Source organism: Pipistrellus kuhlii, unplaced genomic scaffold, assembly GCF_014108245.1.
Source record: "Pipistrellus kuhlii isolate mPipKuh1 unplaced genomic scaffold, mPipKuh1.p scaffold_m20_p_6, whole genome shotgun sequence".
In the NCBI taxonomy this organism is placed as follows: domain Eukaryota; kingdom Metazoa; phylum Chordata; class Mammalia; order Chiroptera; family Vespertilionidae; genus Pipistrellus; species Pipistrellus kuhlii.
The window spans coordinates 77,792,936-77,820,091 of NW_023425562.1; the positions used below are offsets into that span (position 1 = coordinate 77,792,936).

The 27,156-nt window shown below is 47.2% G+C and overlaps 1 protein-coding gene across 8 annotated transcripts in view; it reads right to left on the reverse strand.

Annotated features, from left to right (window-relative positions):
* Positions 1-27,156, reverse strand: part of BCAS1 (brain enriched myelin associated protein 1) — a 76,883-nt gene that overhangs the window by 41,034 nt on the left and 8,693 nt on the right. For all 8 annotated transcript variants that reach the window (XM_045574440.1, XM_045574441.1, XM_045574438.1 and 5 more), the window contains exons 2-4: positions 25,270-25,346; positions 22,689-22,767; positions 15,881-16,449 (exon numbers count right to left, since the gene is read on the reverse strand). In XM_045574440.1, the coding sequence (XP_045430396.1) occupies positions 15,881-16,449; positions 22,689-22,767; positions 25,270-25,341 (720 nt within the window). In that variant the 5' untranslated portion in view covers positions 25,342-25,346. The remainder of the gene's footprint in view (positions 1-15,880; positions 16,450-22,688; positions 22,768-25,269; positions 25,347-27,156) is intronic.

The following is a 27,156-nucleotide window of genomic DNA, read 5'->3' on the forward strand; positions in this document are numbered from 1 at the left end:
ACACATCCAGGACAGGCAGGGAAGTCCTGGGGGACTGTGAACTCAGTCAGAGTGGGCTCATATAGACCAGGATGGCTCACATAGACCAGGTTGGCTCACATGGACAAGGTTGGCTCACATGGACCAGGTTGGCTCACATAGACCAGGTTGGTTCACATCGACCAGGTTGGCTCACATGGACCAGGTTGGGTCTCCACAGACCAGGTTGGGTCCACATGGACAAGGTTACTATCAGGGGAGACTTGCCATGATGGGTCTCATTTGAGCAAGGGAGAGATTCTTAGTACTTCTTCAGCGAGGAAAGCAGCTCTGACAGGGGGGTGCAGCTCCACAGAATTCAGGAAGAGGGAGCCCCCAGCCTTCCTGTCTGCCCTGGGAGTTTCATCTGAAGGTGTTCCCCGGAGTCCTCTCCCCCGCTGACCCCTGATACAGCAATGTCTCAGGGCTTGGACAGCAACTGAGGGATGACCAGGCGCTCAGTGCAAGGAGGTGGTTTGCTTAAAGGGGCCTCTTTCTGAGGGAGAGTTCTATTATTTTTCAAGTTCAAACTAAGCTTGAACTTGAGCCCTTTTCTTGAAATACTGTTTTTCTTCTCCAACTGCCTTATAAAGAAGAACATAGAATTCTTCTTCCAGGAAGATGGAGAATACATACTTTCCCTCATCCTTCTATTCACCACAATGGAAAATTTTTGACATTAGATAGGAAACAAACATAAAGATTCCTGAAAGGTGGAGAGGAGAAGCAGATCAGCTGGGACCCGAGGAACAACATGGCGGTGAATCCCCAGGTTTCCTTTTGGCCTCATACTTGGAATTAAAGAGGCTAGCTACCTGAAAATACCAGTGGGCACTCACAAAACAAAACAAAACAAAACAAAACAAAACAAAACAAAACAAAACAAAAATCCTCTCAAAAAGCTACTCTCTCAACGGAAGGGCCAGTCCAGCAACACAAAGCTTTCAAACAATAATTGCTCTGCATCGCCCAAACACCAACTATGTGAATCTTAAAAAATTTCAAGGTTAAAAAGTTTTAAAGGAGCATTATAGAGTACAATAATATCCCAATAACTAGGTGTGGTCCTGGATAAGTGAAGGGTTTATTGGGGTGATCACTTATTAAGTTAGGTAATAAGTAATGAAGCCTGGTCACAGAGGTATACACTGAAGCTAATATAATAATGTAGGTCAACTGTAAGTAAAAATAAAAAAATGATTAAAATGATTAAACAAGCAAATAAATACCAAAAACAAACAAACAAACAAAAAAACAAAACCAAAAAACATTATAGGGTAGTCCTGGAAGAGTAAGGCTAAAGACCCATGAACAAGTCTAGAACAGGTAAATAAAGCAGAAAAATTCATAGCTGCAAAATATTCCATTATGTGGTCAAAGGTAAATCTCGTGTTAATATCATGTGAGATTTACCTATGACCACACAATGGAATATTTTGCAGCTATAAATTTTTCAGGAATGCATAATGAGAAGGACAGATATCCATGATAATAAGAAAAATGACCAAACTTTATGGGTTAGGCTCAATGATAAGCTAGTTAAAACGATCAAATTTAATTCTTAGAATGATCCCATGAAGTACGTAGTACTTGTAATTTCATGTTTACTGACTAATAATTGATGCAAACTTGCCTTTGATCATAGAATGGAGCTGGGGTTTGACTCAACACCCAAGTGATTTCAGAGGCAAAAAGCTCTTTTATTTGTAGAAAAAGAGAGAGAGAGAGAGAGAGAGAGAGAGAGAGAGAGAGAGAGAGAGAGAGAGAGAGAGAGAGAAATTGCTTTGTTGTTGCACTTACTTAAGCATTCATTGGTTGATTCCTGTATGTGCCCTTACTGGGGGAATGAATCTGCAACCTTGGCATAGTGGATGATCAAATGAGCTATCTGGCCAGGGCCAAAAAGCTTGTTTAAAGTACCACCTTGCATTGCCTCAATCATCTCCCTTCCTTCAGGTGTTTACTTAAATATCATTTTCTCACCAAAGATTTTCCTATTTTACTTTCCTGTATCACTATTCCTTTTCCCTTCTATATATACTACATCCATATACCATACATTTTATCCAAAGACATATGGGAATTTAGTGTATAATAAAGCTGACATCTTAAATCTATTGAAGTGAAGAAGGACTTTTTAATAAATGATGTAGGGACAACAGGGTGGCCACTTGAAAAAAAAGTAACTTGCTGTCATTACTCAACCCTATAATAGGGTAAAATCCAAAGGGATAAAAATGCTAGAAGAAAACATGAGAAAACATTTTATAATTTTGGATTGAAAAGGCTTTTGTAACTTTGGCTCAAAATCCAGCAGTTATGAAAAGAAAGATTGAAAGTGAAAACAACCAAGTGTTTGGAAACATTCAGTTGGGAGGCTTGGGTGAGACACAAGCACTCATTCAGACAATGCTGACTGGGGTGTAAGTTAATTCAGTCCTGATAACATTTGGACATTATCAACCAAAATTTAAGTAATATATTCTTTTAACCAGCAATTTCACTTCTCAGAGTTAATACTAAACCTCAATTCACACATGTGTGAAATAACAAGATACTAGATTTGCAGTGAGGCAATAGCGAAAGTTTGGAAACCAGCCAAATGTCATTAATAAAGTCCTAGTCGCATATAGTGGGTACATCCATTCAACAGAAAACTACGTAAGTGTTACAAGTGAGCAAGTGGTACAGCTACAGGAAGCAGTGTTCTTTCTGTATGGAGATGGAAGCAGCGCTCACTGAGAAAGGACATGGAATAGAACAGTGTATATTACCTTTTGTGCAAATAAAAAGGAGAAAGAACTTATACTTGTGTTTACTTGTGGATGCCCAAAGAAACCCTAGAAGGATCCATTTAAAAATACAAACATTGATTGTCTATTGGTGTGGTATCGGTAGACAAGGATACTATTGTATAATTTCCTAATTTTTCATTAAAAATTACAATGAACACAAACTGTGGGCCACTAATTCCAAATTTTAAAAACTCTCCCTCAATCCAGGCTTCACATGGTTGGGAAAATGAGCCAGCTGAAGGCCACCAGTATATGGCCTGTGCCTTCACTATTGGGTATCCCCGAAAATAAGACATCCTCCGAAAATAAGACCTACTTACAGGTTTCCTTCTGAGTGAAATATAAGGCATCCCCCAAAAATAAGGCCCCCCTAGGCTCTGTCTCAGAATGAAAATTAATTTACCTTACCGTATACAGGTAATAAATTAGCTTTATTTTCATTTAACAATAAATGTGTACTGTATTCTTCTTCATGGAAAAATAAGACATCCCCTGAAAATAAGACCTAGCGCATCTTTGGGAGCAAAAAATAATATAAGACATTGTCTTATTTTCGGGGAAACAGGGTAGGATCTTGGTCCTTAACTGACAACATGGTTTTGCTCTTCTCATCAGGCCTCTGGATCATCCTCAGCAGACAGCAATCTTAGGCAGAGGCACACATGCTCTCCAGGCAACGTCTGGAAACTTCTTCGAAGCCAACAGGTGTTCCTGGTGTCAGCTTGTGCTGCATTGTGTGGCTGAAGCCTGCGTTCCCCCCCATCCCCCCCTACTGTTGGCTTCAAAGAGCAATCAGACAGGAACACTGGTTAAGTGATCACAATCTGTCATGTTGAAAAATAATGCCGCTGTGTCATAACCTGATTGTCTGTAATCAAACCCATAAGGGACTTTGGGGGCCTTCTTTCATCCGCAAATTGTCAATGTATTTCAGGCTCCTTTAAGCTAAGTTGACAGTGTCAAAGCGAAAGTGTAAGTGAAGGCAGGACGATCAAGGCTAAAAAACGCCTAATCAGGAACATTTTGTGATAAACGTCTACAGTTCCCCATTGATTGAACCTCACCCGTTTCATGTTGTACCTCTGTACCAAGAGTCAGGGCCTAACGTGCCGGTTAACACAGGGAAATTTGTCTGAGACGTGCTGAGTGGTACAGAACCCACTACTCCGCGCCTCTCCATCTGTTAGAAATTTGAGCCACATGCTGCCTAAAAGAAAAGGAAAAGCCCTGTTTCCTCTCCTACTTGGATGCCCCCACAGCACAAGGGGCAGGATTTGCTAGGCAACGGTGGTCTCCAGGCCATCACTGAGAGCACCGTCACCTGCCTAGAGCCTTTGCCAGATCCAGGGAGAAAAATGGCATTGGGCTCATTCTTGAAGGTGGAATTTACTTCTTCCAATTTGCCTTGAAAAGAAAGCAAATTAATAAACAAGCAGGAACTCACTCCAATCCTAAAGCCTACTAAAAAATGTTTTGTGGAACATCACAATTCCCTAAACAGACTGGTATTAATTAAATAATTCATATTATTATTTTACTTTGTTTTACTACAAATCTGAAACTCACCCAAGGAGGGTCTATCACTGTAGCTAATTTTGTATTTTTATTTCCCCCACTATCCTTGTCCCATTTGCATCAAAGGATAAAACTGTATCCCCATCTTTCAACCCTGTGGTAAAAGAGGGGAATGAACGCAAATAGCACCACCATAAGAAATGCCAGTTATGAGAGGGGTCCCCCAACTGCCCATCAACTACAAAATCTCTCCTTCCTGTCTCCTACTGGGGGGTGACTGCCCTCGAACTCTCAGTGTATCTTTAAAAGTCAGCGTGATTTCTGAGCAAGGACTTGCCATGCAGGCTCAGGGCTGCACAGTGTAGGAATGATTGTAAGCAAAAAATCACATTGCAGCAGCCCTTTAGGAGCTGCTGTTGCCACTTCTACTGAACTCGAGATGCCTCAAGCCTCACAGCGCAGCCTAGTGGAGAAATCAGGAAGTTATCTAGTTGTAGTGTTTTGTTTTTAATTAGCTAAAGCTAGGCCGTAAGCAGTGCTTTCTCCTTTTCTAAAAAAGAAAATATAGGTGAACAAAGAGGGAAAATATAAAATTCTCCCTTTATCCCCACACTGAAAGAAATGACTACTAACAATTTTCAAGTTTTTACTCTCCACTCCTTTGGGTGGAAGGATGAAACGTGGACCGGCGGGCACCACTTCCCCCAAAGGGATCCTTCTGTATATGCTATTGTGGAGTTCGCCCTTCCTGATTAACATGATATTATGACTGTCCTCACATGCCCACAATTCTATGTCATCCTGTTTCTGATGTCCAGTGGGAGGGTGGTACCGTAATTATAAAAGCCGACCTATTGAAACTTTTGAATCTTTCCAGCTTTTCTCTTGTAATGCTGGGACTAAAAAAAAAAAAAAAAAAAAAAAAAATCTTGTGCATGAAAATTTCTCCTTTTCTCAATAAGTCCCTCATTGTCAAATGGCTCATTGAGAAAGCATGTATGTTTTAGGACTTTAAAACTGGGGACTGCCCAAATGCCATGGTTCAAACAAGCCTCCCAGCAGTCCAGGTAGATGATTAAGGGTTACTGGTGATTTCTGCCCTGGCCAGTGTGCTAAGTGGTTAAAGCATTGGCCTGAGCATCAGGGTCTAATTCCCGGTCAAGGGCAGGTACTTGAATTGCAGGTTTGATTCCCAACCCTAATCAGGGCTCAGGCAGAAGGCAACCAATTATATTATGTGTGTCTCTCTCTCCTTTCTCTCCCCATTTCTTCCTCCCTTTCACTGTCTCTAAGAAGAAATGGGGAAAAATATCCTCAGGTGAGGATTAACAACAACAACAAAAAGTTATTGGAGATTTAAGAGGGCAATAAAAAGAACATAAAATATCAAAACATAAAAGGTAGATTTGTTTCCTTCTGAAATGTTTTCCATGAAGGAATCTAAGCTGCAATGACACTGATCTAAATCTGCTCCTTACCCATTACCCCTTCTCTCTTTGGGAGAAGAGAGGCAGTAGTGTTCATTTTATCTTACACTAACGGAATCGAGCTAGGCCGAACCAGTTACCCAGTAAGGTGCTTTTTATTGCACATCATCAGATCAACACGTGTTACAATGCTCTGTAGACGCACCCTCAGGATACTACACATTGGATCTAGCACCCAGCACCTTCATGGAGGGGCCTCATTCATCTGAGGCAGGGACACTCTCCTGAGATTAAACCAACCAGTTGCTCATCATAGTCATAGATGGACAGTGGGAAAAATCGGCCAAAGAAAGCAATTCATGCTTGCTCCCTATAAACAAGGCTTTCCCACAACTCCTCCACTGGAGGAGGTCATGAATTTGTCCACTTGATTTCCAATGGCAAGTGAAATATGGGCAGAGAACTATGCAATAATATATTCCTTTCTTGTTTCTTTTCTTTTTTGAGGCAGTCATTACTTTGGGGACATTCCTAAAGACACGTGAGTTGGCACACTCTTTTAAGTCCACTGTGGGTGGGATGGAACAAAAACGCACATTTGCTGTGGGCATAGAGTGGGTGGACAGTGGTCCCCAGGGAAGTCATGTTGGGCAAAGAGATTCGTGGAAGCTTCTTCTGTTCTATGATTCATTCTAACAGGTTCATTTCATATTTCTTAGAGGAAAAATATCCGTTAAAACGTGACTTGGAAATGCAAAAGCTAATAACCCAAAGCCTAGAACCTGCTTGCCATCTGTGTAATGGACACTTTCCTGTAGTGGGAGAACTGGTGAATGCTGGCAGAATTAGCTGGCGGACTTTCTAAGAATGGCTTGGCATTGTGCAGAAAAGAGGAAAAATCACATCCTTTCCCCTGAATTTCTTGATTAGACCACCCTCCTCCCTCACCCAATGTTACTGATCAGCCTCCCGCTTTCTTGTGGAGAAGCATGGGACGTGGTTGGAAGGTCTGTAAGGAGGATTCTCTGAAAGGTCGGGGCCTCTGAGGGGACCTTGCCAATGGCAGAAGGCCTGCCTTGACTTTTCCAAACAAACCTGATCCCTGGGTGTTTTGCCAGAATCTGTATGTTTAGTCTAAACCTGACCTTGTAGAAGCATGTGCTCTCTCAAGGATACCTACACTGCTGATTGTATCTAGAATTTAATTTTAGTTCAAGCTGTTGTGACAATAAAAACCTAAGGAGACAGGCAAACAGAGCTACTTGGCGGCAATAGCCAAGTGGTGCCTTAGTCTCTCTTTCACAGAAGTGTGTGTGAGAACAGCCTGTTCATCCGGGGCTTTCTACCCCAAAACTCTATTACTTCATTTATAGCCCCTTTCACACACAGGAACAATTTGTTTTGTTTGATAATTTTCTTGTTTATAGGAAAAAATCTCCCCTGAGGTATGTGGTTCTATCACCCCAGAACCTAACACCATTCCTGGCTCAGAGAAAGCACTCAGATGTTTGTTGAATGAATAAATAAAGTTATTCATGTCTCCTATTTATTGTTTGACACCTGTCAACGGATGGACTCTGGGCTGGATTTTCAGTTTATTAACCAGATGGTCACCTCAAGTGGCTTCAAATTGTGATAAGTGCTGTGAAGGAAGTAAATATTTTAATTTACTCTCAACTTTACCACAGACCAGTGGTTGGCAAACTCATTAGTTAACAGAGCCAAATATCAACAGTACAATGATTGAAATTTCTTTTGAGAGCCAAATTTTTTAAACTTAAACTTCTAATGCCACTTCTTTAAAATAGACTTGCCCAGGCCATGGTATTTTGTGGAAGAGCCACACTCAAGGGGCCAAAGAGCCGCATGTGGTTCACGAACCACAGTTTGCCGACCACTGCCACAGACAATGACAAGGTAGTGTTGCAGTAAAGTACACTGCCCCTGACTGCCCCACTGGGAATCCATGGAGGGGTGGGTGACAGGCGAGCGAATACCCCATCTCAAGGAAGAGTCACAACTCACATCCCACAGAATTTCTCGTTTCCCAGAAATGTCTGAAATGTGGAATTGTATTGAGATCTCCTAATTTAAAAATAGTGTCCATTAAAACATTATCAATTAATTAAAATATTGTTTAACACACTAGAAGTCAAATAATACCATTTCCCAACGTTGGTCTCCGTGCCTAACAGCATTTCTTAGAACTGTTCCTTGAAAGACGTGCCCGGCAGACTAGACAACTAATAGTTACACGGACATTTGAGTTTAAGAAACACTCAGCTAAACAAAGTGAAGTGCTTGCTGCAGGACTTCTCAGAGCCTTTAGTAGACCAGTGCCCATTATGAACCAATAGTATAAAGCAAATAGTATTTTCCAAAATTATTTGATGGTGGAGTCCTAGTTCTAGGTCAATTTTATTGGACTCGTGTCTCCAGAAATTTTATACATATAGTAGATGTCTCAAAAGGTTCAAAGTGTTCCCTCTTGTTGAACTTCCAGGCACAGAGGCTATGCATGTAGGCTTTCTAGCTGTGTGCTTCTATGCCACTGACTTCACCTCTCTGTGAGTTAGTAGCCTCTCAATACCTTAGGGGTGTGGTTGGCAAACTGGCTCAAGAGCCACATGCGGCTCTTTGGCCCCTTGAGTGTGGCTCTTCCACAAAATACCACAGCCTGGGTGAGTCTGTTTTGAAGAAGTGGCATTAGAAGAAGTTTAAGTTTAAAAAATTTGGCTCTCAAAAGAAATTTCAATCGTTGTACTGTTGATATTTGGCTCTGGCGATTAATGAGTTTGCCGACTATTGCCTTAGGGCTTTGTTCTAACCGTGGTGAGAGTGAATCAAACTGGATAACAGGAAAGGGACAGTTAATTCACAACTTAATTTGCAAACTCTGCACCATACCTATCACTTTATATTTCAGTTATGATGAACACCACGGCAGGTTAAAGTCTGAGTTGAAAATACCAAATAAATGGTACACGTATATGATTTTACCTAGTTTACCTAAGGAATTTCACAGCTCCTGCATTTATGTCAGACATATATCTTGAAACCATGTCCTACTGAAAGGAGCGTTAGGCAGAGCTGACAATGGGATTGCAATAATATATTCAAGCACCCACTGGAAAGTGGTAAGAGTGTCATCCTCAGCCTAGTCAGGCAGCTGGGACACGTGACGCCTGCTGTGAGTGCTGGGCTTGGGCGTACCCAGGTGCACAGGAAACAGCCAGGCAGCAAGACCACTGACTCCATGTCTGAAAAGAAGGCAATTACGGTGGAATAGGGTTTTGCAAACTTTAGATTGCGACTCAGTGGATTAGGAACTAATTTAGTGGTTCAAAACTGACATCGGGCAAAATGAAAAAGAAAATAGCAGCCTCTGTTAGCGCTGTACGAACAGCATCATTTTGTGTTATGATGTATGTGCATGTTTGTTTCACATATGCACATGTGTCTATGGTCAAGATGTGAAATCTATTCTTACTGTGGATCAGAGTCAAGGTGAAAGTGAGTGCAATAGTGCATTTAATAAACGATGCTGCAGCAGCTCTGTAGTTCCACACACTTCATGACTTCCTGATAGAAAGTTGGGTAGGAAAAAATGTATCTTCTTCTATCTGTGGTACATCATCTTTACCAGCAGATCCTGCCTTGCCTTGCCTTGCCTTGCCTTGCCTTGCCTTGCCCTGCCCTGCCCTGCCCTGCCCTGCCCTGCCCTGCCCTGCCCTGCCTTCCCTTCCCTTCCCTTCCCTTCCCTTCCCTTCCCTTCCCTTCCCTTCCCTTCCCTTCCCTTCCCTTCCCTTCCCTTCCCTTCCCTTCCCTTCCCTTCCCTTCCTTTTCTTTTTCTTTGGTTAATCCTCACATGAGGATATTATTCCACTGATTTTTAGAGAGAATGGAAGGGAGGGGGAGAGACAAAGAGAAACAGCAATGTTAGAGAGACACACCGATTGGCTGCCTCCCGCATGTACCCTGACCAGGACCGGGGATCAAACCACAACTGATATGTGCCCTTGACTGGAATCAAACCCGGGACACTTCAGTCTGCAAGCTAGCCGGCTAGGAAAGAATCTGCTTTCCGCTGGAGGAATTTCCCAAGCCTCCTTTCTAAATATAGACATGTGACTCAGTGTCGCCCCTGGGTAAGTCTAAGGAAACCCCTTTCATTTGATAGGACATTGTAACGATGACAACTTGCAACAAGGCCGCCATCTGAAACCACAGGGCTGACCCTGTGAGTCTTGCCAGTCCACGGAGGACACTGAAGAAGAGGGGCTGGGCCCGGGGCAGTGACAACCCTGAGCCACTCCAGCACCCTGCCTCTGGGTGCTTACGACTCACTAACTAAGCCTCGATGGCCTGGCCTTGGGGCCCTGAGTTAAACAAACCAAACCAAACCAAACCAAACCAAACCAAACCAAACCAAAACACACAGATTATAATTCACTTGGCCTTCTAAAGTTGGACTCAAGTGATTCTTTTTTAAATTATTATTTTTAATTTGAGATTAACTTGGTATTTATGATTTCCTATTTACTAACATTTTTGAATAGCACTCCCTCAAAGTAACAGTATTCCATTCTGCCATTTTGCAACCTTACTGCATATGTTTCAAACACTAGAATTGGTAAAAACATAACGTGGAACATGGTAAGTATGGGTTGGCCAATTCTCCTTTAGCTGTGAAACTTGGAATAAGTGAGTTGGTTTCCCTCAGGCTTTGATTTCTATATCTCCATAAATGCTGAAAACACAGACACTCCCTGGGGAGTTTGGTGTTTTAATGAGATGATTCCTTCTAAATGACTTTATCACAGAATTTAACTTAGGACAGAGCATGAGAAACACGTCAGAGGGGTTCTGCTGCCAGAGGCCCCTCAGGAGGGGGGGTGGGGGACATCTGGTCAGTTTCAGAACTTGGGTTGAAGGTGAAGTAAATTTTTGATAAGCAGAGAGAAAAAGAAACACTGGCAGAGAAAACTGGGAAGCAGTGACATCGGCCAAGGTCAAGGCCAGCCATACTGATTGGGGAAGTTTAAGGGAATAGTGGGAAGTTTAAGGGACTAGAGTAGGGGTGTCGAACTCAATCAGAGAAGGGGCCAAAATCTAAATTCCAGCCTAAATCGCGGGCCGAATGGTTTACTGAACAGTCATAAACTGTCATTGTGATGGAAACGCAGCGGAGTGCAGTGATGACAGCGCGGTGCGGGCCACATTGCAAGGCCTGGCGGGACGGATTTGGCCCGCGGGCCTTGTGTTTGACACATGTGGACTAGAGGGAAGGGTGTTGACACCCTTAAACATCAGACTAAGAAACCAGGTATAATGGGTATGGGCATTTACATTCTATTGTTCCTAAAAATAATTTCCCACTCCTTCACTTTTTAAAACCTACATTTGGACTTATGTCTTTCAAATTAGATTCAACTGTGCTACCTCTGGGGTTTGGTTGAGGACTATGGAAAGGAGGAATACAAAGACTAACATGTGGAGTGACAGGCAGGGAGAAAAACCAATATCCTAATAATAGCTACGTTTTCTTTTCCTTCAAAATGCAATATCTCTATGTTTAGTATTTCACATGACATTTAATTTCCACAAGTGTAAATCATGTGAGCACATGCTGGATAGTATTATTATCCCCATTTTACAAATGAGGAAACTGAGGCTCAGAGAGGTTAAGTAACATGCACAAGGTCACACAGCCAGCAGGCGACTGAGGCAGAGTTGAAACTAGGCTCCTTGACTGCAATGCTTCTATTTGATTACTAAAGATACTGATTCTATAATTCTAATCCTAAATGATAGCGGCAGGATGGAGTCACCGTTCACTGAGGTAAGGAAGCCTGTGCATTGAGCGTGTAGGCACTCTGTGGCTGTGGACATACGGAGACTGAGATGCTCGGTGAGCGTTCCCATGGAGATGCAGTGAGCATTCACCTGGAAGAGGCAGCTGCAGAGAGCAGCCTGGATTTCAGGGGCAGATCCGGGCTGGAGATAGAAATGTCGGACTCGTCAGCAGACACTGATATTTAAATCCTTGGGACCCGGGGGTGATTTGTAAGGAAGAGAGGGTAGTGAGAGAAGACAGCTAAGAGCTGAACTCTGGGGGATGCCAAGGTAAGAGGACAGAGATAAAGGACAGCGGCATGTGCGGATGCTGCTTCAGGAGGGGCCTATGTGTCAGGTGTGAGCGGCAGGTCCAGAAGGGCAAGGACGAGGCACACCTGAGCTGGCAGCTGCCCTGAGCCTGGGAGGTGCCACATGGCGGCAGTTTGACAAGAGCACTTTCTGGGAGGACAAAACCTGGAAGGAGTGCTTCAAGACAGAAAGGCGGCGGAGGAGGAAGCCAGACCACTGAGGATCTTCCTTCATATCAGCAAGAACTTGCGGGTCAATGCAGGTATCATAATTCTCCTTTCAAAAACGGTGCCTCTTACGGAACTGTATGCTCAATGAAGAGCTAGGAAGGTGATTCATCTCTTAAATGCCTTACACAAGTGTGGTGTTTAAATAACACGTGCCGAATTCAATTAAACATTGCAAAGAAAAGGAATAGTCCTGTTTCCATCTCACGCATCTGTGCTTGACAACACTTTTGAGGGACCTCCTCCTGCCCCCGACACTAAGACACTCCTGGAAGCCTGGCTGACAACAGAAGCTGTGTGTGTGTGCGCGTGTGTGTGTGTGTGTGTGTGTGTGTGTGTGTGTGTTTTAACCAGTAAAGGTCAAATTGTCATTTTGTGTGTGTGATGAATCTGCAATGCGTAGTGCTGGTTCAGTGGTTGAGAGGAGAGGAAAATTAAAAAAAGAAAGTCTTATCCTTGCCCACACGCTGGCTCGTGGGAATCCCAATGTAGCGAAACCTTCCAGGCATAGAATTTATCTTTTCTTGGCCTGCGTGGTAAATGCTGCGTTTGTTCATGAATCCTGGCCTTGTTTGAATGCTGCTTTGCCCTGAATGTAGTTTTATGAGGCACAAAAATCAGACTGTCGAACTGGAAACAGAAGATTTGTGTTCCCCCACAGAATCAAATGGTGGCATCTTTCTCCCAATTCACAGCTCGGTGGGTTTGTGGCTGGAATTCCAATCTGGCAAGGGGTGAGGGGCTAGGGGCTAGGGGTGAGGGGCTGGGCACACCTCCTGTCTCACGTGCGGGAGGGGAGGGAGAGCCACATGGCTGAGCTTGAGGCATCATTCACTGTGTGGGCTCTGAATCAATACACTGACGGCCATTTATGCATAAGTGCTACTCCCCAAAGGCCATTGATCCAGGAGTTTTCTTCCTGCTACTCTCAGGGCTGGGCTCTCTCATGACCCTTCTAGAACAATTGGTGTGTGTGTGTGTGTGTGTGTGTGTGTGTGGCTCCAGAGACACACTGTGCCACCGGCGACCAAGTGAGAAACCTGAGCAATCAGAAGGCTGCTTTTTGTGTGTGAAAGATCTTTGCAGGCCTCTGTATTTACATATCCCCAAGTTTACAGACTGAAGGAGAACACTGAATGGCTAGTTCACAACATGTCTGTGTTTTATATGCAGAGTACAGAGTGGCATCCGATTCTAAGGCACCACCAGCAAAGACTGGAGGTTGGCAGTGTCACAAAAACAGATGCACATTTTGTTCATCTAAGGGTGCGGACTCACTCAGAGAGGGAGAGAAGTTACGACGAGGGGCCTCCTGAGAGGTCACCGTACCTTCAGAGCATCTCTCGGGCCTGACTTTATCAGATACCGGCCACGCTCCCTACACACGCCCCTCTTCTGACTCCGAAGTCATTTTGAAAGTCATCCCACTCAAACTGAGGTGCTCCCCATCAGAGTCTTCAATGAGAAGGAAAGCTGAGAAAGCACAGCGTGGAGACTTCTGCACTGTTCTTGAAATAGGAATGGGTTGGGTGTGCTGGGTTTTATGGGGAAGTGCGTGTGTGTGTGTGTGTGTGTGTGTGTGTGTGTGTGTGCATGTGCACACGTGCGTGCGTGCGTATGTGTGTGTGTGTGAAGCGTGGCAATCAGATGCTGACCTGGTTTACTTCCTTAAGATTGGAATTAGGAGGAGGCACTCGACACCTGTCCCAAAGGGGGTCTCCCGCCAGTAGCTCAGCCTTTCCCTAAGGCAGGCAATGGCTGGCTCTGATGCCTCTGAGAACACAACAGTGACTATGCAGTGGGTCACACGCTCAGGATGGGCTTTGGAGCCCATGACCAAGAGCGTGAGCTCCATCAGTGTCCACACTCCGAGTGAAGTAGTTCATAGCTTCTCAGATATTCATGAATTCCGATGACCGGTTTATATACCTGAGATGAGCTCTGTTCTGCAAGAGGGTTATATATCGAGGGACTGTTCTGTGGGCCGCAAGGCTAGTTTTCTTTCTCCAACCCCTGCCCACTGCCTCCCCCAGCAGACACTTGACACCTCGTATGACACCTGTGGGGCTTTTATCCTCTCCCCTGCTGGACTGCACACTCTCTGAGGACAGGAGCGCTCTGTCCTGCCCACCATGTGGCCAGGCCTCACCTGTGCCTCACTGTGGCACACTCAGCAAAGATTTGGTGCCTGGATGCATGGAAAGACTGACTTTGAATTAGATAGAAAGCAAGCTCTCGGATTGGTGCATTTGGGAAAGAGGGCAATTGAAGGGCAATCATTCTAAACTTAAAAAAACAAACATATTTTTGATTTAGAGAAGAAGGGAGAGGGATAGAGAAAAAGAAACATCAATGATGAGAGAGAATCATTGATCACCTGCCTCCTGCATGCTCCCCACTGGGGACTGAGCCTGCAACCCAGGCATATGCCCTTGACTGGAACCAAACCCAGGACCTTTTAGTCTGCAGGCCGATGCTCTATCCACTGAGCCAAACCAGCCAGGGCTGTTCTAAACTTTTGAAGGAAAATTTGAATATTGTATTTCTTGGACTCAACTTTTACAGGAACAGCAAGAATACTGATAGTCAGAAACTAACAACTGACAGCCCAACGATCTTTTCCCAGTTTTAACAATTCGGAATTTTCAGCTGCTGTTAAGTATTTATAATGTAACTCTTCACACTCCCCTAGGTGCCTGAAACTGCAGAGAATGCACACCAGCTGTGTACCGTGTCCAGGACAGGGGCTGGCACGCTGTAGGTGCTCAACAAGTGGCGCCAGCGTCAGCATCTGCAGCGTGGCTGTGTAGTGAGCTGTTATTAAGACAAATACACATGACCAAATACTCATTTGTCTTTGACACATGAGCATAGAATCAATAACTCAGCCCAGCTAATTCTTTCCTGGTTCTAACCTCAACTAGAGGCACTTGATTTAACCCTAAAGTCTGGAAAAAAAAAAAAATACTGCCATTTAAAAGTCCCTTAAAGAAGGAAACAAATCTCTTGAAAGACCATGTATTCATTTTTAGTTCCTTCTTCATTCAAGGGTCTCTTTTCTCTGCCCTGAACACAAACCAAATATTTTCATGGTTCAAAGCTCATGCTCTTCTTAAGATCAAAATGACCCGCGCCTTTCTTTGTACAGGCCAAAAAAGTGTCAAGAAACAAAAATGAGTTCTAGATACCTCCTTTAAAGAATAATCTAGTTTTTTACAATGGTATTGCTCCAGGTTGTTGGAAAATAAGTAGTACATGAAGAGTCAGCCCTTATTGGTAAAAGCTCTTTACATAAACCCACCCTTCACTGGAAGAGGCAGGGAAAGACCAATCCGGGCTCTGAAAAGTGAAAAGTGAAAAGTTCCAGGGAATAGGTCGCCGAGCCTGGAGGGTAGTTAAGTCTTTAGGAACCATTTTTATTCTGCTAACGCCTTTCCCTCTGGCTGCCATGGATCCCACATCAACCTGTCTTGCTTCCCCTTTGATAAATGGAAGGAGGGATTCATCTGCATGTAACTCACCTCCGCCGGCTTGTACACGAAACAGATACCCCAGCTGGGACTGTCTGCAAACAGATGCTCCTGCTCAGGCCCGGGAGGCACCCCACAATGTGCTGTTTGTCCTGGGGGCCAGGACCCCATACCTGCCAGGCCCTGGGCGCCTGCAGAGGCATCTATCTGCCACCGTCCTGCCCAGCGCGGCCCCCGAGGAGCTCGCACCCAGAGGGGACGGACTGTCCCATCGCACTTACCCTCTCCGCGGGGACATCCTGGGCCGGCACAGGGAAGCCAGGGATGTCGAAGGCCTGGTCCTCGGGCGCCGCACCCTCGGCCTCCTGGTGGCTGACAGTGGGTGCCTTCTCTTGTCCCTTGTCCAGTTTGAAGAGTTTGTTAAAAAAGCCGGAGTCCTTAGGCTTGGCGGGGGCCGCCCCCCCTGACTCAGGTGGCAGAGGCGCGGGTCCCCGGGGTGCAGCGAGGCCGTGGTGGTCGGCGGGGGTCCGGCCGGGGCTTTTATGGGGGCCAGGGCCCTGCGCAGCTGCCGGCCGCAGGGCCATGCTGTCACTCGCGCCTTTGTGCCCTAGGCCGCCCGCCACGCTGACATCGGGCCGCCCTGGCTCCGATGAATCCTCGCCTCGGTCTCCGGCACGCCCTGGTACAGGCCGAGAGAGAGGCAAGAAAAAATGCGATTTAGCAGCTGGGGCCCCGGGTTTGGCCTCCTTCCCGGGATTCTTCCCGCTGGCAGCCGCGACGGCGCTGGTGTCCACTGTCTTGGGGGAAGAAGCGGCTACACTGTCTTCCTGGACTCTTATCTCCAAATCCACTGCAAACACAAACAAACACAAACACAAACAAACAGCCGTTATTCATCCCAGTCTTGCCAGGAAACGCAAGTGTGGGCATCGGAGGACACCGCCTCACACACAAACACCACCTCGGACATGAGGGCCATCGCCTGCAGAGCTGAGGGTGGCTGTCAGCTGTCCCCGGACCCTACGCCTCTCGGGAGAGAGGGACAAAAGGTCCCCAGGAGGAAACTGTGGTTGGAAAGTCCACACCAGGTGCTGCATCTCCGCAGGGACCCGGAGGCGCACCCCCTCACGCTTCCCCTGGGAGGCAGGAGCGGGTGGGCACTTGGGCTCCGCGTCTGGAAGAGGTTGTTCGGCCCTGGGACTCCTGGCATCTGGGCTGGATCCTTCGTTAGGGGGCCCCTCTTGAGCATTAAGGTGCTTAGCAGCATCCTTGGCCTCAACCCACCAGATGCCGGTAGCCTCCCCAAGTTGTCACAACCAAAAATGTCTCCAGACACTGCCATCTGCCCCTGGTGGCGGGCGGGTGTGTGTATGGGAGGGAGGGGGGGTGTGCTACTCACATTTGAGAACCACTGAGCTCAGGTGCCTATTTGAATCCAGGTTACCCACCTGTCCTGTGCCCTGGTGGTCTGGTACAAGGAGGCGTTTTGTTATGAAGATGACATGTGTTAGCATTCTTAGAGCACGTAGAACTGTGCCCGGAACACTAGCTGTTGTCAGGACACATGAGTGAGGAAACAGGCAGGGAGGTTGTGGGTGGGAATCTGCTGAGAACACTAAAGGATCTCAGACACAAAGACTCAGGAAGTTTCTGTTTTAAGGCTAGAAGAGCAGATGTCCACACAAGAAGGCAACTCAGGCTCAGGCTGCGTGGCATCAGGCATGTGGGGTCAGACACATGAGGTGAGCTGCCCGGGACCGCACCTTCTGCAAGGAGCACACTGCTGCCAGCATCTCTTTTGCTTTGATCTCTGCATTGACCTTCCATTGCCTTCTTCTCTAGGTCCCTGGTATAAATCAACTAGAGGCTTGGTGCACAAAATTTGTGCGTGGGTAGGGTGCCTAGGTCTGACTGGGGATCAGGACCAATCTGTGGGGTGATCAGCGGGGCAATCAGAGGGATCCCTACTGGCACCCACGTTGGCCGACTTGGGGCCTGTGGGCTGGGGCAGCTCCTGTATTGAGTGTCTGCCCTCTGGTGGTCAGTGCACGTCATAGCGACTGGTAGTTCCACCGTTTGGTTGAATTGCATATTAGGCTTTTATTATATAGGGTATGATATACCACACATTTTGGAGCCACAGTTGAAGATCAAGATTTCTACTGCTAAGTTGTATGACCTTGGACTAGTCACTAAAATTTTGGAATGTACAATGGGAATAACAGTAGTTCCCTTGCAGGACTGGTGAGACGTTTGAAGGAAGAAACTCTTGCCTAGGAGCCGGTACACTGCCTTTGCTATAGTGGGTCTTGATAGTTGACAGATACTGTGATTATTTTTAAGGTTTCTGCCACGCCTTTGCCAACATTGCTTTCTGCTTTATAATTTGTTGACAGCTACTTCTTTAAAAAATATTTATTTGAGAGAGAGAGAGAGAGAGAGAGAGAGCGAGCGCGCGCACACTGCGTTCTGGAGCAGAAGGGCAGCCTCCCATTAAGCTCTGAGGAGCACAGAGGACACCCACAGGAGACCTATGGCAAGCACCGGGCTTTCCTCACTAACTCAGACCTCAAGGAATCGCCTGCAGGAACACTGACCATAACTTCTAGCTCTTCTTAGCCCTTTCCCTGTGGTCCCGGAGTTCATCATCATGGTCAATGTTATTCTCAGGGGGGACAGGAGGGAGGGGGAGCATGGGAATAGGAAAGTGATAGATGAGTATGTCGGGTGCCAGGGAGTGGCTGAAGTGTCAGAGTGAATATAAAGGAATTGCAGGGATGGTCCATGCCGGGAGAAAAGGAAACAGCTGGCAAAAAGGGAGCGACTATGATTCAAAACAAGGAAGGGCTTTTCAAAATGCCAAGAGCATCAACTGATTTCTCTCGGCCTTTTTCCTCTCTTCCTCACTCTCTGGCTAGAAACCAAAGGAATGGTGGTGAGTGCTACAGCCACAGAAAATGGCTCTGAAAAGAATTTCCTGTGGACAGATTTCTAAAAAGTGCCAATAAATCGCTTTGATCAAGGATGCATTTCCTACATCCCGGGATCTAGACCAGACTTCAATGCATTTAGCGATTATCACAGAGGCAAACCATAGCTCTTGATATCACGGGATGGGTGAAGTGCTTTTTGCTAATGTGTGAGATCCAGGACTTCTTACATGGGGTATCCCGTGACATCGAAGCTGGGCCCCCCAAATTGGGTGAGTGCATACCCACGTCCATTCTCTGGCACTTCTATTTCCTTCGCTAAAATGCTTACCTCCCAGGTGGGCACATGACCTGAGCAAGACTAATGAAAGAAATCCTGGGAGTTTTGTGAACCTTTTAGAACAGAATTTAGCTGAACCTATTAGAACAGAGTTTTGCCCTTTGTGCTTGGGTTGGCAAACAAGAAGGGAGTACACCAGAGAGGGCGGCCTTGGCCATCCCTTTTGGGAATGGCTGCCCGCAGGTGACACTAACACAGATGAACAAAGAGCCAGAAGGTCCAGGGAGCAGAGGCCCGAGGATAGCATTTGGACACCTGGATCCAGCTGTGCCTGAAGACTGGACTTAACCACTACAGGGCCAACAATCTCCCCACTGCCCCAACTCACTTACGCCAGTTTAAACTATGTACATACTCAGTGACTTGGAGAGAATTTCCGGGGCTTGGTCCGTACCTATTTCACTAGCCAATTAGTGGCAACCAATTCTCTTTTTGAAATGGAGTCTCCAGGCTCCTCAAGTCTGCCCAGGAGGCAGTGAGTACGGGAGGAAAGAAGGTAAGGAGAATGAAATGGGAGGAAGTGAGTTTTAAGGAGCTGGATAGAAGTGAAAAACACTTTGTCTTCTCAATTAAGAGGAAAAAAATCCACTTGGGGAAATGAGATGACAGTCATTTGAGACCTTAGGTAAACATTAAAAACAAATACATTTTAAAATGTTAACTTACACGTACACATACTCACACACACACACACACACACACATCCAATCTGTGTAAGTGAGCAGATGGAGATCCACTGGAGCCCTGGCGAGGTGGCTCAGTTGATTAGAGCATTGTCCTGATATGCCAAGGTTGCAGGTTTGAACCCTGGTCAGGGCACATACAAGAATCAACCAACGAATACATAAGTAAGTGGAATGACACACTGATGTGTCTCTCTGTCTCTATCCTCTCTCTCTAAAGCCAATAAAAATTAAAATAAAAACCCACCGGAGTGACAGGCTTTATTCTCTTGCAAAGATGGGGATAGTTTACGCGCCTTCCCGACGTGATCCTGGGAAGAATAAAATGCTCCTTCCGGAGGAGCCGATCGGAGCCTTCACTTCCTAGGAGGAGCTGGGGAGAAGCCAGCCAGCCCATCTTGAATCTGGTTTCAATAAAGGGTTTTCTCGCAGAGCAGACAGACAACGTACCAAAGAGTTTCACTTTCCATGAAAACAACGTCCAAGAGCTTAGGGAAGATGAAAAGGCACCAGGCGAACGCCAGGAGGGACGGGCACGGATCTCCTTAGGGCGGGAAAGGCGCTTGGTGTTGGGGACCCGGTTTTCTCTCCTAAGACAGTCCTGCTGCCCAGCGCGGACTGAGCACTGGCTCCGGGGCAGCTCAGGGCCGTGGTTAAAGAATTTACCTTGTGGATGGGAAGGGTCTGGGTTTAACGCTGAACCCGCCATTTATTAAACACCTGACCTGGTCAAGTTACTTCTTCTCTTTGTGCCTCCACATGACTATAAAGCGAGCCAGGAGATCACAGTGCCTTCTTCAATGGTGGCTGGAAGGCTTACAGGACATATTTCTCGGAAGACATGGAACACGGCAGCTGGCAGCTGGTGGGTATTCAGTAAACATCAGTTGTTTCATAACGTTTGTACATTATCACCACCACTACCAGCTGACATTCCTAAGTATCAGCCATAAAACAAGGAGCTACTCCAAGGGGATAGCCTACAAACTTGAGGGCTCTGAAAACACTTTAAAAATAGAAATGAAATTAATTTCTCCTCGGAAATCTGAGCATCAGGTATGGTTCTCATTTAGGCTCCCAGTATTCTTAGTCAAAGCAAGCTGCCTCCTCAGAGTTCTAATGAGATATTTTAACAAAACATACAGCTTGTATTACAATACTGAGAACTTTGGAGGAAGGATTGTTTTCTCAGAGGTCATTTTAAAAAGGCTCATGGCCGTGGCTGATTTAGCTCAATGGTTAGAGTGTCGGCCTACAGACTGAAGGGTCGAGGGTTTGATTCCTGGTCAAGGGCACTGACTGACCTTGGTTGCAGGTTCCCCAGCCCTGGGGAGGGGCGTAGGGGTGGGTTTAAGAAGGAGCCAATTGCCGAAACCGGTTTGGCTCAGTGGTAGAGAGTCGGTCTGCTGACTGGGGGGTCCCGGGTTCGATTCCGGTCAAGGGCATGTATGTTGGTTGCGGGCACATCCCCGGTAGGGGGTGTGCAAGAGGCAGCCGGTCGATGTTTCTCTCTCATCGATGTTTCTAGCTCTCTAACCCTCTCCCTTCCTCTCTGTAAAAAATCAATAAAATATATTAAAAAAAAGGAGCCAATTGATATGTCTCTCACACGTCGATCTCTCTCTCTCTCTTTCTCTCTCTCTCTCTCTCTCTCTCTCTCTCTCTCTCTCTCTCTCGATCCTCCTTCCAACCCCCCATCCTCTCTCCCTTTCACTTTCTCTAGAAATCAGTGGGAAAATACCCTCAGGTGATGATTTAAACGTATAAAATAAAAAGAACTCATGGTTTATTGGTTTAAGAGGAGAAAATAGAGCTGAAAAGGGGACCGGCCACTGGTGACCTCCCACCAGGTGGGCCCTCCCTGTGGGCACACACAGGAACACTTATTGTGGCCCGGATGCCTGGGGGCCCGGAGCCAAGCAAGCACGCGTGGAGTTGGCTACAGGGTTTAGATGTCTAATGCTTCACGCTTGGATAGCCTGGTGGTGGTTAAAAAACAAAACAAAAAAGTGACCTTTGTTAAGAGATGTGAAGTAGGAAAAACTACAATAACAGAGGTTGGCATTTATGATGTGGTCAGCTTGGGGTTTGGCCCTTAGTGCTTAGGTTTTTTTTAATTGGAAAATTTCATTTGAAATTCTTAAAATCGGGCTTTCATTGCAATCTCTTTTTATCTGCTGAGGGATTCCGGTAGGCAGCCGGCCGGAGCTGAGTGGCCCCTTTCTATTATCCAGACGGAGCCATCCCAGGCCTCTCTCTGCCTCCCAGAGGCGCCTGCTGGCTCTCAGGAGCAGAAGTCTGAGGGAGAGCGTGAATCCCTGGAGGACATGCGAGAAAACACGGGGGTCACCACCCCCAGCATATCTGATCCAGGAGGCCTGGCGGGGCCCCTGGATCTGCAGGTCTAATGGTTCCCGGGTGGCAGGGAGGCTCCGGCCCAGGACCCCTTGGAGAGTCAGGGACACGGGGCCCACCTCGCAGTGACACATGGCGCCAGCCTCGGCTGAGATGGAAGGTCAGAGCAGGGGTGTAACCAGGAGGTCTGTCTGCCTCCACAGGCCACTCACAGTGATTTTACATCATTGCTTTCCTTTCCTCGGCCCTAAATCTCGGCCTCCTCAGCTGTCATGCACCAAGAGGGCGGAGAGTTGTTCGAGCTGAGGTGTGTGCCCACAGAGGACAGAGCCCTCACCCCAGTGCCCAGTGCTGTGACCTCCTTTGCAGATGACCAGTAAAGGAGGAAAACCCAGTGTGACCGCACCTTCTTAACAGGGGCAGTTTGGACACAGACACACGGAAGGGCCATGCTGTGGGAACACAGAACACCACGTGGAAGCCGAGGGCCTGAGGCCCCAGGAGCTCCCCCAGAGGCAGGGAACAGCACCCTCCTTCTCCCACTCCTACCCCCCATATCCCTCAGAAGGCGCCAATCCTGCAACACCTCCAGCTCGGACTTCTGGCCTCCGCACTGTGGACGACCCATTTCAGTGGCTTAAACCACCCACTTGGGTCACTGTTAGGGCGCCCCAGGTGACAGGCACAGTATTTCAAGATGAGCCTGGGGCTCTGATCCTCCATCCCATTTCCCCATACCCGGGACCAGCAGTCCTGGCCCCGGAGGGCCCGTGGCACTGACCTTCGTCGTAGAGTTGCACCGTGTAGGTTGACACCATCACCGGCGTCCCGTTGCGAACGCAGTCCCTCTTAGACGCCACCTGTGCAGACACGTGCCAGTATCAGCCAGGTCTCCTGGGACAGGCAGGCCTCGAGGCCACGGGGTGCCTCCCAAGGAGAAACTTAATTTAAAGCCGTGTTTCTGGGAACTCCCAGCATTCCATCAGAGAAACGAGACCGCCCCCCCCCCCCTAAAGACGGAACCTGGGACCCTGAGAACACCCCTTGTCTGCATCTCTGCTTAGGAGCCTGTGGGCACAGCAGGGGGGACTCATGGGCAATGGACGCCCAGGCTGACTGATCGGTGGGGAACATTGAGCACGTGACTCCAAAGCCTGTGAGGTTAGCCTCGCCCCACCATCCTGCACACACAGCCAGGGCCCTAGTCAGCACCCTGCACACACAGGGAGCTCGTAGCTGCCTTTGCCTGCTCCACACCCCTCTCATCTCATGCTGCAGCCTTTCCCCACTTTTAGGGCCCAGACTTGATATTTTTTTCTGTTATTTATTGTAGACTAGAGGCACGATGCATGAAAATTCGTACAAGAGTGGGAATTCCTTCCCCCTGCTGCCTGCACTGGCTTTCCTCTGACACCCAGGACCGGGGTTTCCCTCCTCTGGCCGCCAGCAGGCACCTGGGACCTGGACTGCTTCTCTCCTCTGGCCGTCCCACAGCCACCGGGACCCCGGCTGGCTTCCCTCCAGCCCTGGCTTTGTCAGGAAGGATGTCCAGAATGACATCGGGAAGATGTCTGGTCTAATTAGCATATTGCCCTTTTATTATTATAGATATTAAAGAAGATTTTATGTGTGTATGTGTGTGTGTGTGTGTGTGTGGGTATACACATACAGACATACACATATACACAAGGAAAGCAAAAAGTCACAACAGAGAAAATAATGGTATGTAATGGTATGTAATGGTATGTAATGTCATTTAAAGAATAAAATCAACTAAGTTATACCACTAATAGTTGACATTCATTGAAGATTGATGTTATGCTAAGTGTTTTGCACACTGAGTTTTATTTTGCAGTTCTGTTAGTAGTGTAAGCGGTTAATAAGTGCAGGGATAAATAAAAATGAAAAGACTAAACAGCAGCAACCAGCGAAAAGGCAGGCCTTCCTGGGGGACACAGAAGACTCTTCCTTCCTTACGTTTGTGAAATGGCTTTCGTTGTTAAGTCCGTGTTCTCGCGTTCACTGTGAATGCTACCGAGAATTCACGGAAGTGGAACACCACGCCCACGTGACCACGTGGCCCCGAGGTGACCCCCCCGGCTTTCTGGGGCCAGTACTTGGGGTGCAAAGGGTGTTTATTTGGCTCACAGAATTTTGAAAATCATTTTGGAATCAGTTGCCAATAGTTAAACATCAGGAGGTTTCATCAACACCGTTTTCCAACTCCTGATGGAAGTAAAGTCGGGAACTTCTTGGCCAGCGCTAGGGTTTTAAGAGTCCGAGGCAATGAAAGTGTGCAGTCAGGTGGCTCACAGGCATTCCCTTCTTCCTGGAGGAGTGCCCAGTCTCACACTCACTCCGTCTCTGAACCCCGATGGTGGACGTGCCGGCTCCCCGCTCCCCGGTCATGCAGACCTGAGGAGACGCATTCGGCATCGCTGGCCTCAGTCTTCCCGAGAAGTTTTTCAAAGACGAATTCCTAAACAAGCAGCCCCGCCCCCTTGGCTGCACAAGCCACAGGGGAGGAAGCCTGCCCCCCCCCCCCCCCCCCCCCCCCCCCCCCGCTCTAATGCTATTGGTCCCAGGTGGCCTCTGGTTCCCGCTGGTTCTGATGTGCAGTGAGGCTGCGAATGCAGCCATCATCTCCGGGGCTCTCATCCTCGAACAGTGACATCTGCCCCCTGTTCCGTGCACAGAAGGACGTTTACCGCAGTGGTCGGCAAACTCATTAGTCCTCAGGGCCAAATATCAACAGTACAATCATTGAAATTTCTTTTGAGAGCCAGATTTTTAAAACTTAAACTTCTTCTAACTCCACTTCTTCAAAATAGGCTCTCCCAGGCCATGGTATTTTGTGGAAGAGACACACTCAGGGGCCAAAGAGCCACATGTGGCTCGAGAGCCGCAGTTTGCCGACCACGGGTTTCGTGGCATCCCTGGCCTCTGCCCACTAGACCAGTAGTTGTGTGGACCTCAAATGAAATGTCTCCAGACATTGCAAGTGCCCCTTGGTGGGGATGGGCAAATCCACCCCCAGGTGAGTCCCACTGGTCCAAACCCACCTGGGAGCAGGTATCACATTGGCTGTAGAGGCCCTTAAAGACGCAGGATCCCGAGGCCCCCAGCCCTGCTGGTTCTGATTCCGGGAGTCTCAGTGGGGCCTAGAGCCTGCGTTTTAGCCAAGCTCCGTGATAGAGTCTGGAGGTTTGAGTGCAGCAGGACAAGCCATGGGGAGAGCAGGCTCATGAATGAGCCCTGGGCAGGGCCCCCCGCCCCCTTACCCCCCCCCCCCCCCCCCCCCCCCCCCCCCCCCGCCACTCTGCCTGGGGGGAGCCCATGCTCAGTGACCACAGCTACTCTACCGCGTGAGCGTCTGTTTCTGAATCATTCTCCTGCTCTTCAGCTCTTTGGGGGACACTCATTTGGTTACCCATGGTTCCTGCAAGAGAGAGAAAAGAGAGAGACATTAGAATTCAAGACAATCAAAAGTAGAGACCTGGCAAGTTACTGTGGCATGTCACCGCCATGGCCTACATTCATTTGGGGGGAAAGAGACGTTTTAGACCGTTAATCCACAAAGTCCAAGTCAAACCAGCCCCGATTTTCAATTGTGTTTCATTTCTGGGGTAAATATTTATCATGATGAACCGTGTATTCAGTGTGGGTAGCATTTCTTCCCTCTCGGTCACAGCTTTTATATCAAGGAGATTTTAGTGTGAAGATAATTAAAGGATACTTAAAATTTTTAGTATTCTCTGATCCTCAAACTAAATTAGGTCTTTTATTAAAACCCATCCTAGCACTGGATTTTTTTTTTTTTTTTCACAGAACTACTTGCAATTATATATTTATTTGGCTACATTTTCATCATTCATTGATTCAATAAATATATACTGGGCACTCTGCATGTTTCACTGCCCCAGGCACCAGGGTTACAACTATGAATGAAAGAGATGAGGCCCCTGACCTCACAGGGGGTCAAGGGAGAGAGGTAGTGGTGGTGGGATAACAAACAATAAACAAATAAGAAGCCCACAAACCAGGCCATTTCTGATGACAAGGCAGCTTGGTAAGTGGTTATGCGCACAAAGCCAGAGCAAGACAACCCGAGCTTCAACCCTCTCTCTGCCTCTCATTGCTTTGTGTCCTCAGGTGAGTTAATTAACTTCTCTGTGCCTCACAGGAACATAGGTACTAAATCAACTAAGTCTTACTAAGTGGTTAGAATAATGTCTAGCTCATAATATACAATAAGAAGGGTTTGTTAAACAAAAGACATAGGGCATGATGCTATGAATAAAATAAATTGCTTAACATAGCAAGACGGGGCCATGGTAGAGGACAAGAGGCAAGCAAGCCCACACCATCACTAAGCTTTTGAGAATATCTGTTATAATCACAACTAGAGGCCTGGTGCATGAAATTCGTGCACCAAGGTGGGGCTAGCGGGGTCTCCTCAGCCCAGCCTGTGACAATGCCAGCATCCTGTGCCCCAGCCTCTGGCCAGAGACCCCTCCCTCCCTCTGCATGGCCAGAGTGCGGAATGATGGGCTTGCGTTGCTGGGGCAATGCCACTAGCATCCCACTGTGGTTGTTATGGGCGCTGCCATCTTTGTGACGGAGTAATGATTAATTTGCATATTACCCTTTTAACAGCCAGAAATTACTTAGCATGCTGTCCTCCACAGTCTATTTTCCAGGTGCATTTCCTGTATCTTCTCATGTGTCCCCACCCACCTGTGAGACAGGTGTCATCATCTCCCTCTAGATACAAGGAAGCTGAGTTCCAGGAGGCTCCATTACCTCCCAAAGGTCACCGAGGTGATGGCAGAGACAAAATGCAAGCACAGGCTGCCATTATCCTGATAGTTAGGATGCTCCAGGTTTTATCACCTCCCTCAAGAGGAGGGAGTCCAGTCTCCCAAACCCACCCAGGATACGTGGCCGACCATGGATCTGACCCAGAGAGTCTGTCTGGTCCCAGGAATGGGCTCTTCCAGCTGCTCTAGACCGCTACCTAAACTCTGCTTCACACACCACAAGCGATTCCAGCGTAGCCCCACCTCCAACTCACTGCCCACCCGCTCTGGTGGCTTTCAGAATACAAGTCAGGCCTGACTTCTGACTGAAAGCAGCCCGTGCACCTGCAAGGGTCCCATGGGCCTTTCATCCCCTGTGTGTTCTTGTGCTCTAGAAATTGACATGTCAAGTAAGCAGAAATTACCGAGGCTGGAAAGGGCCATAGATCT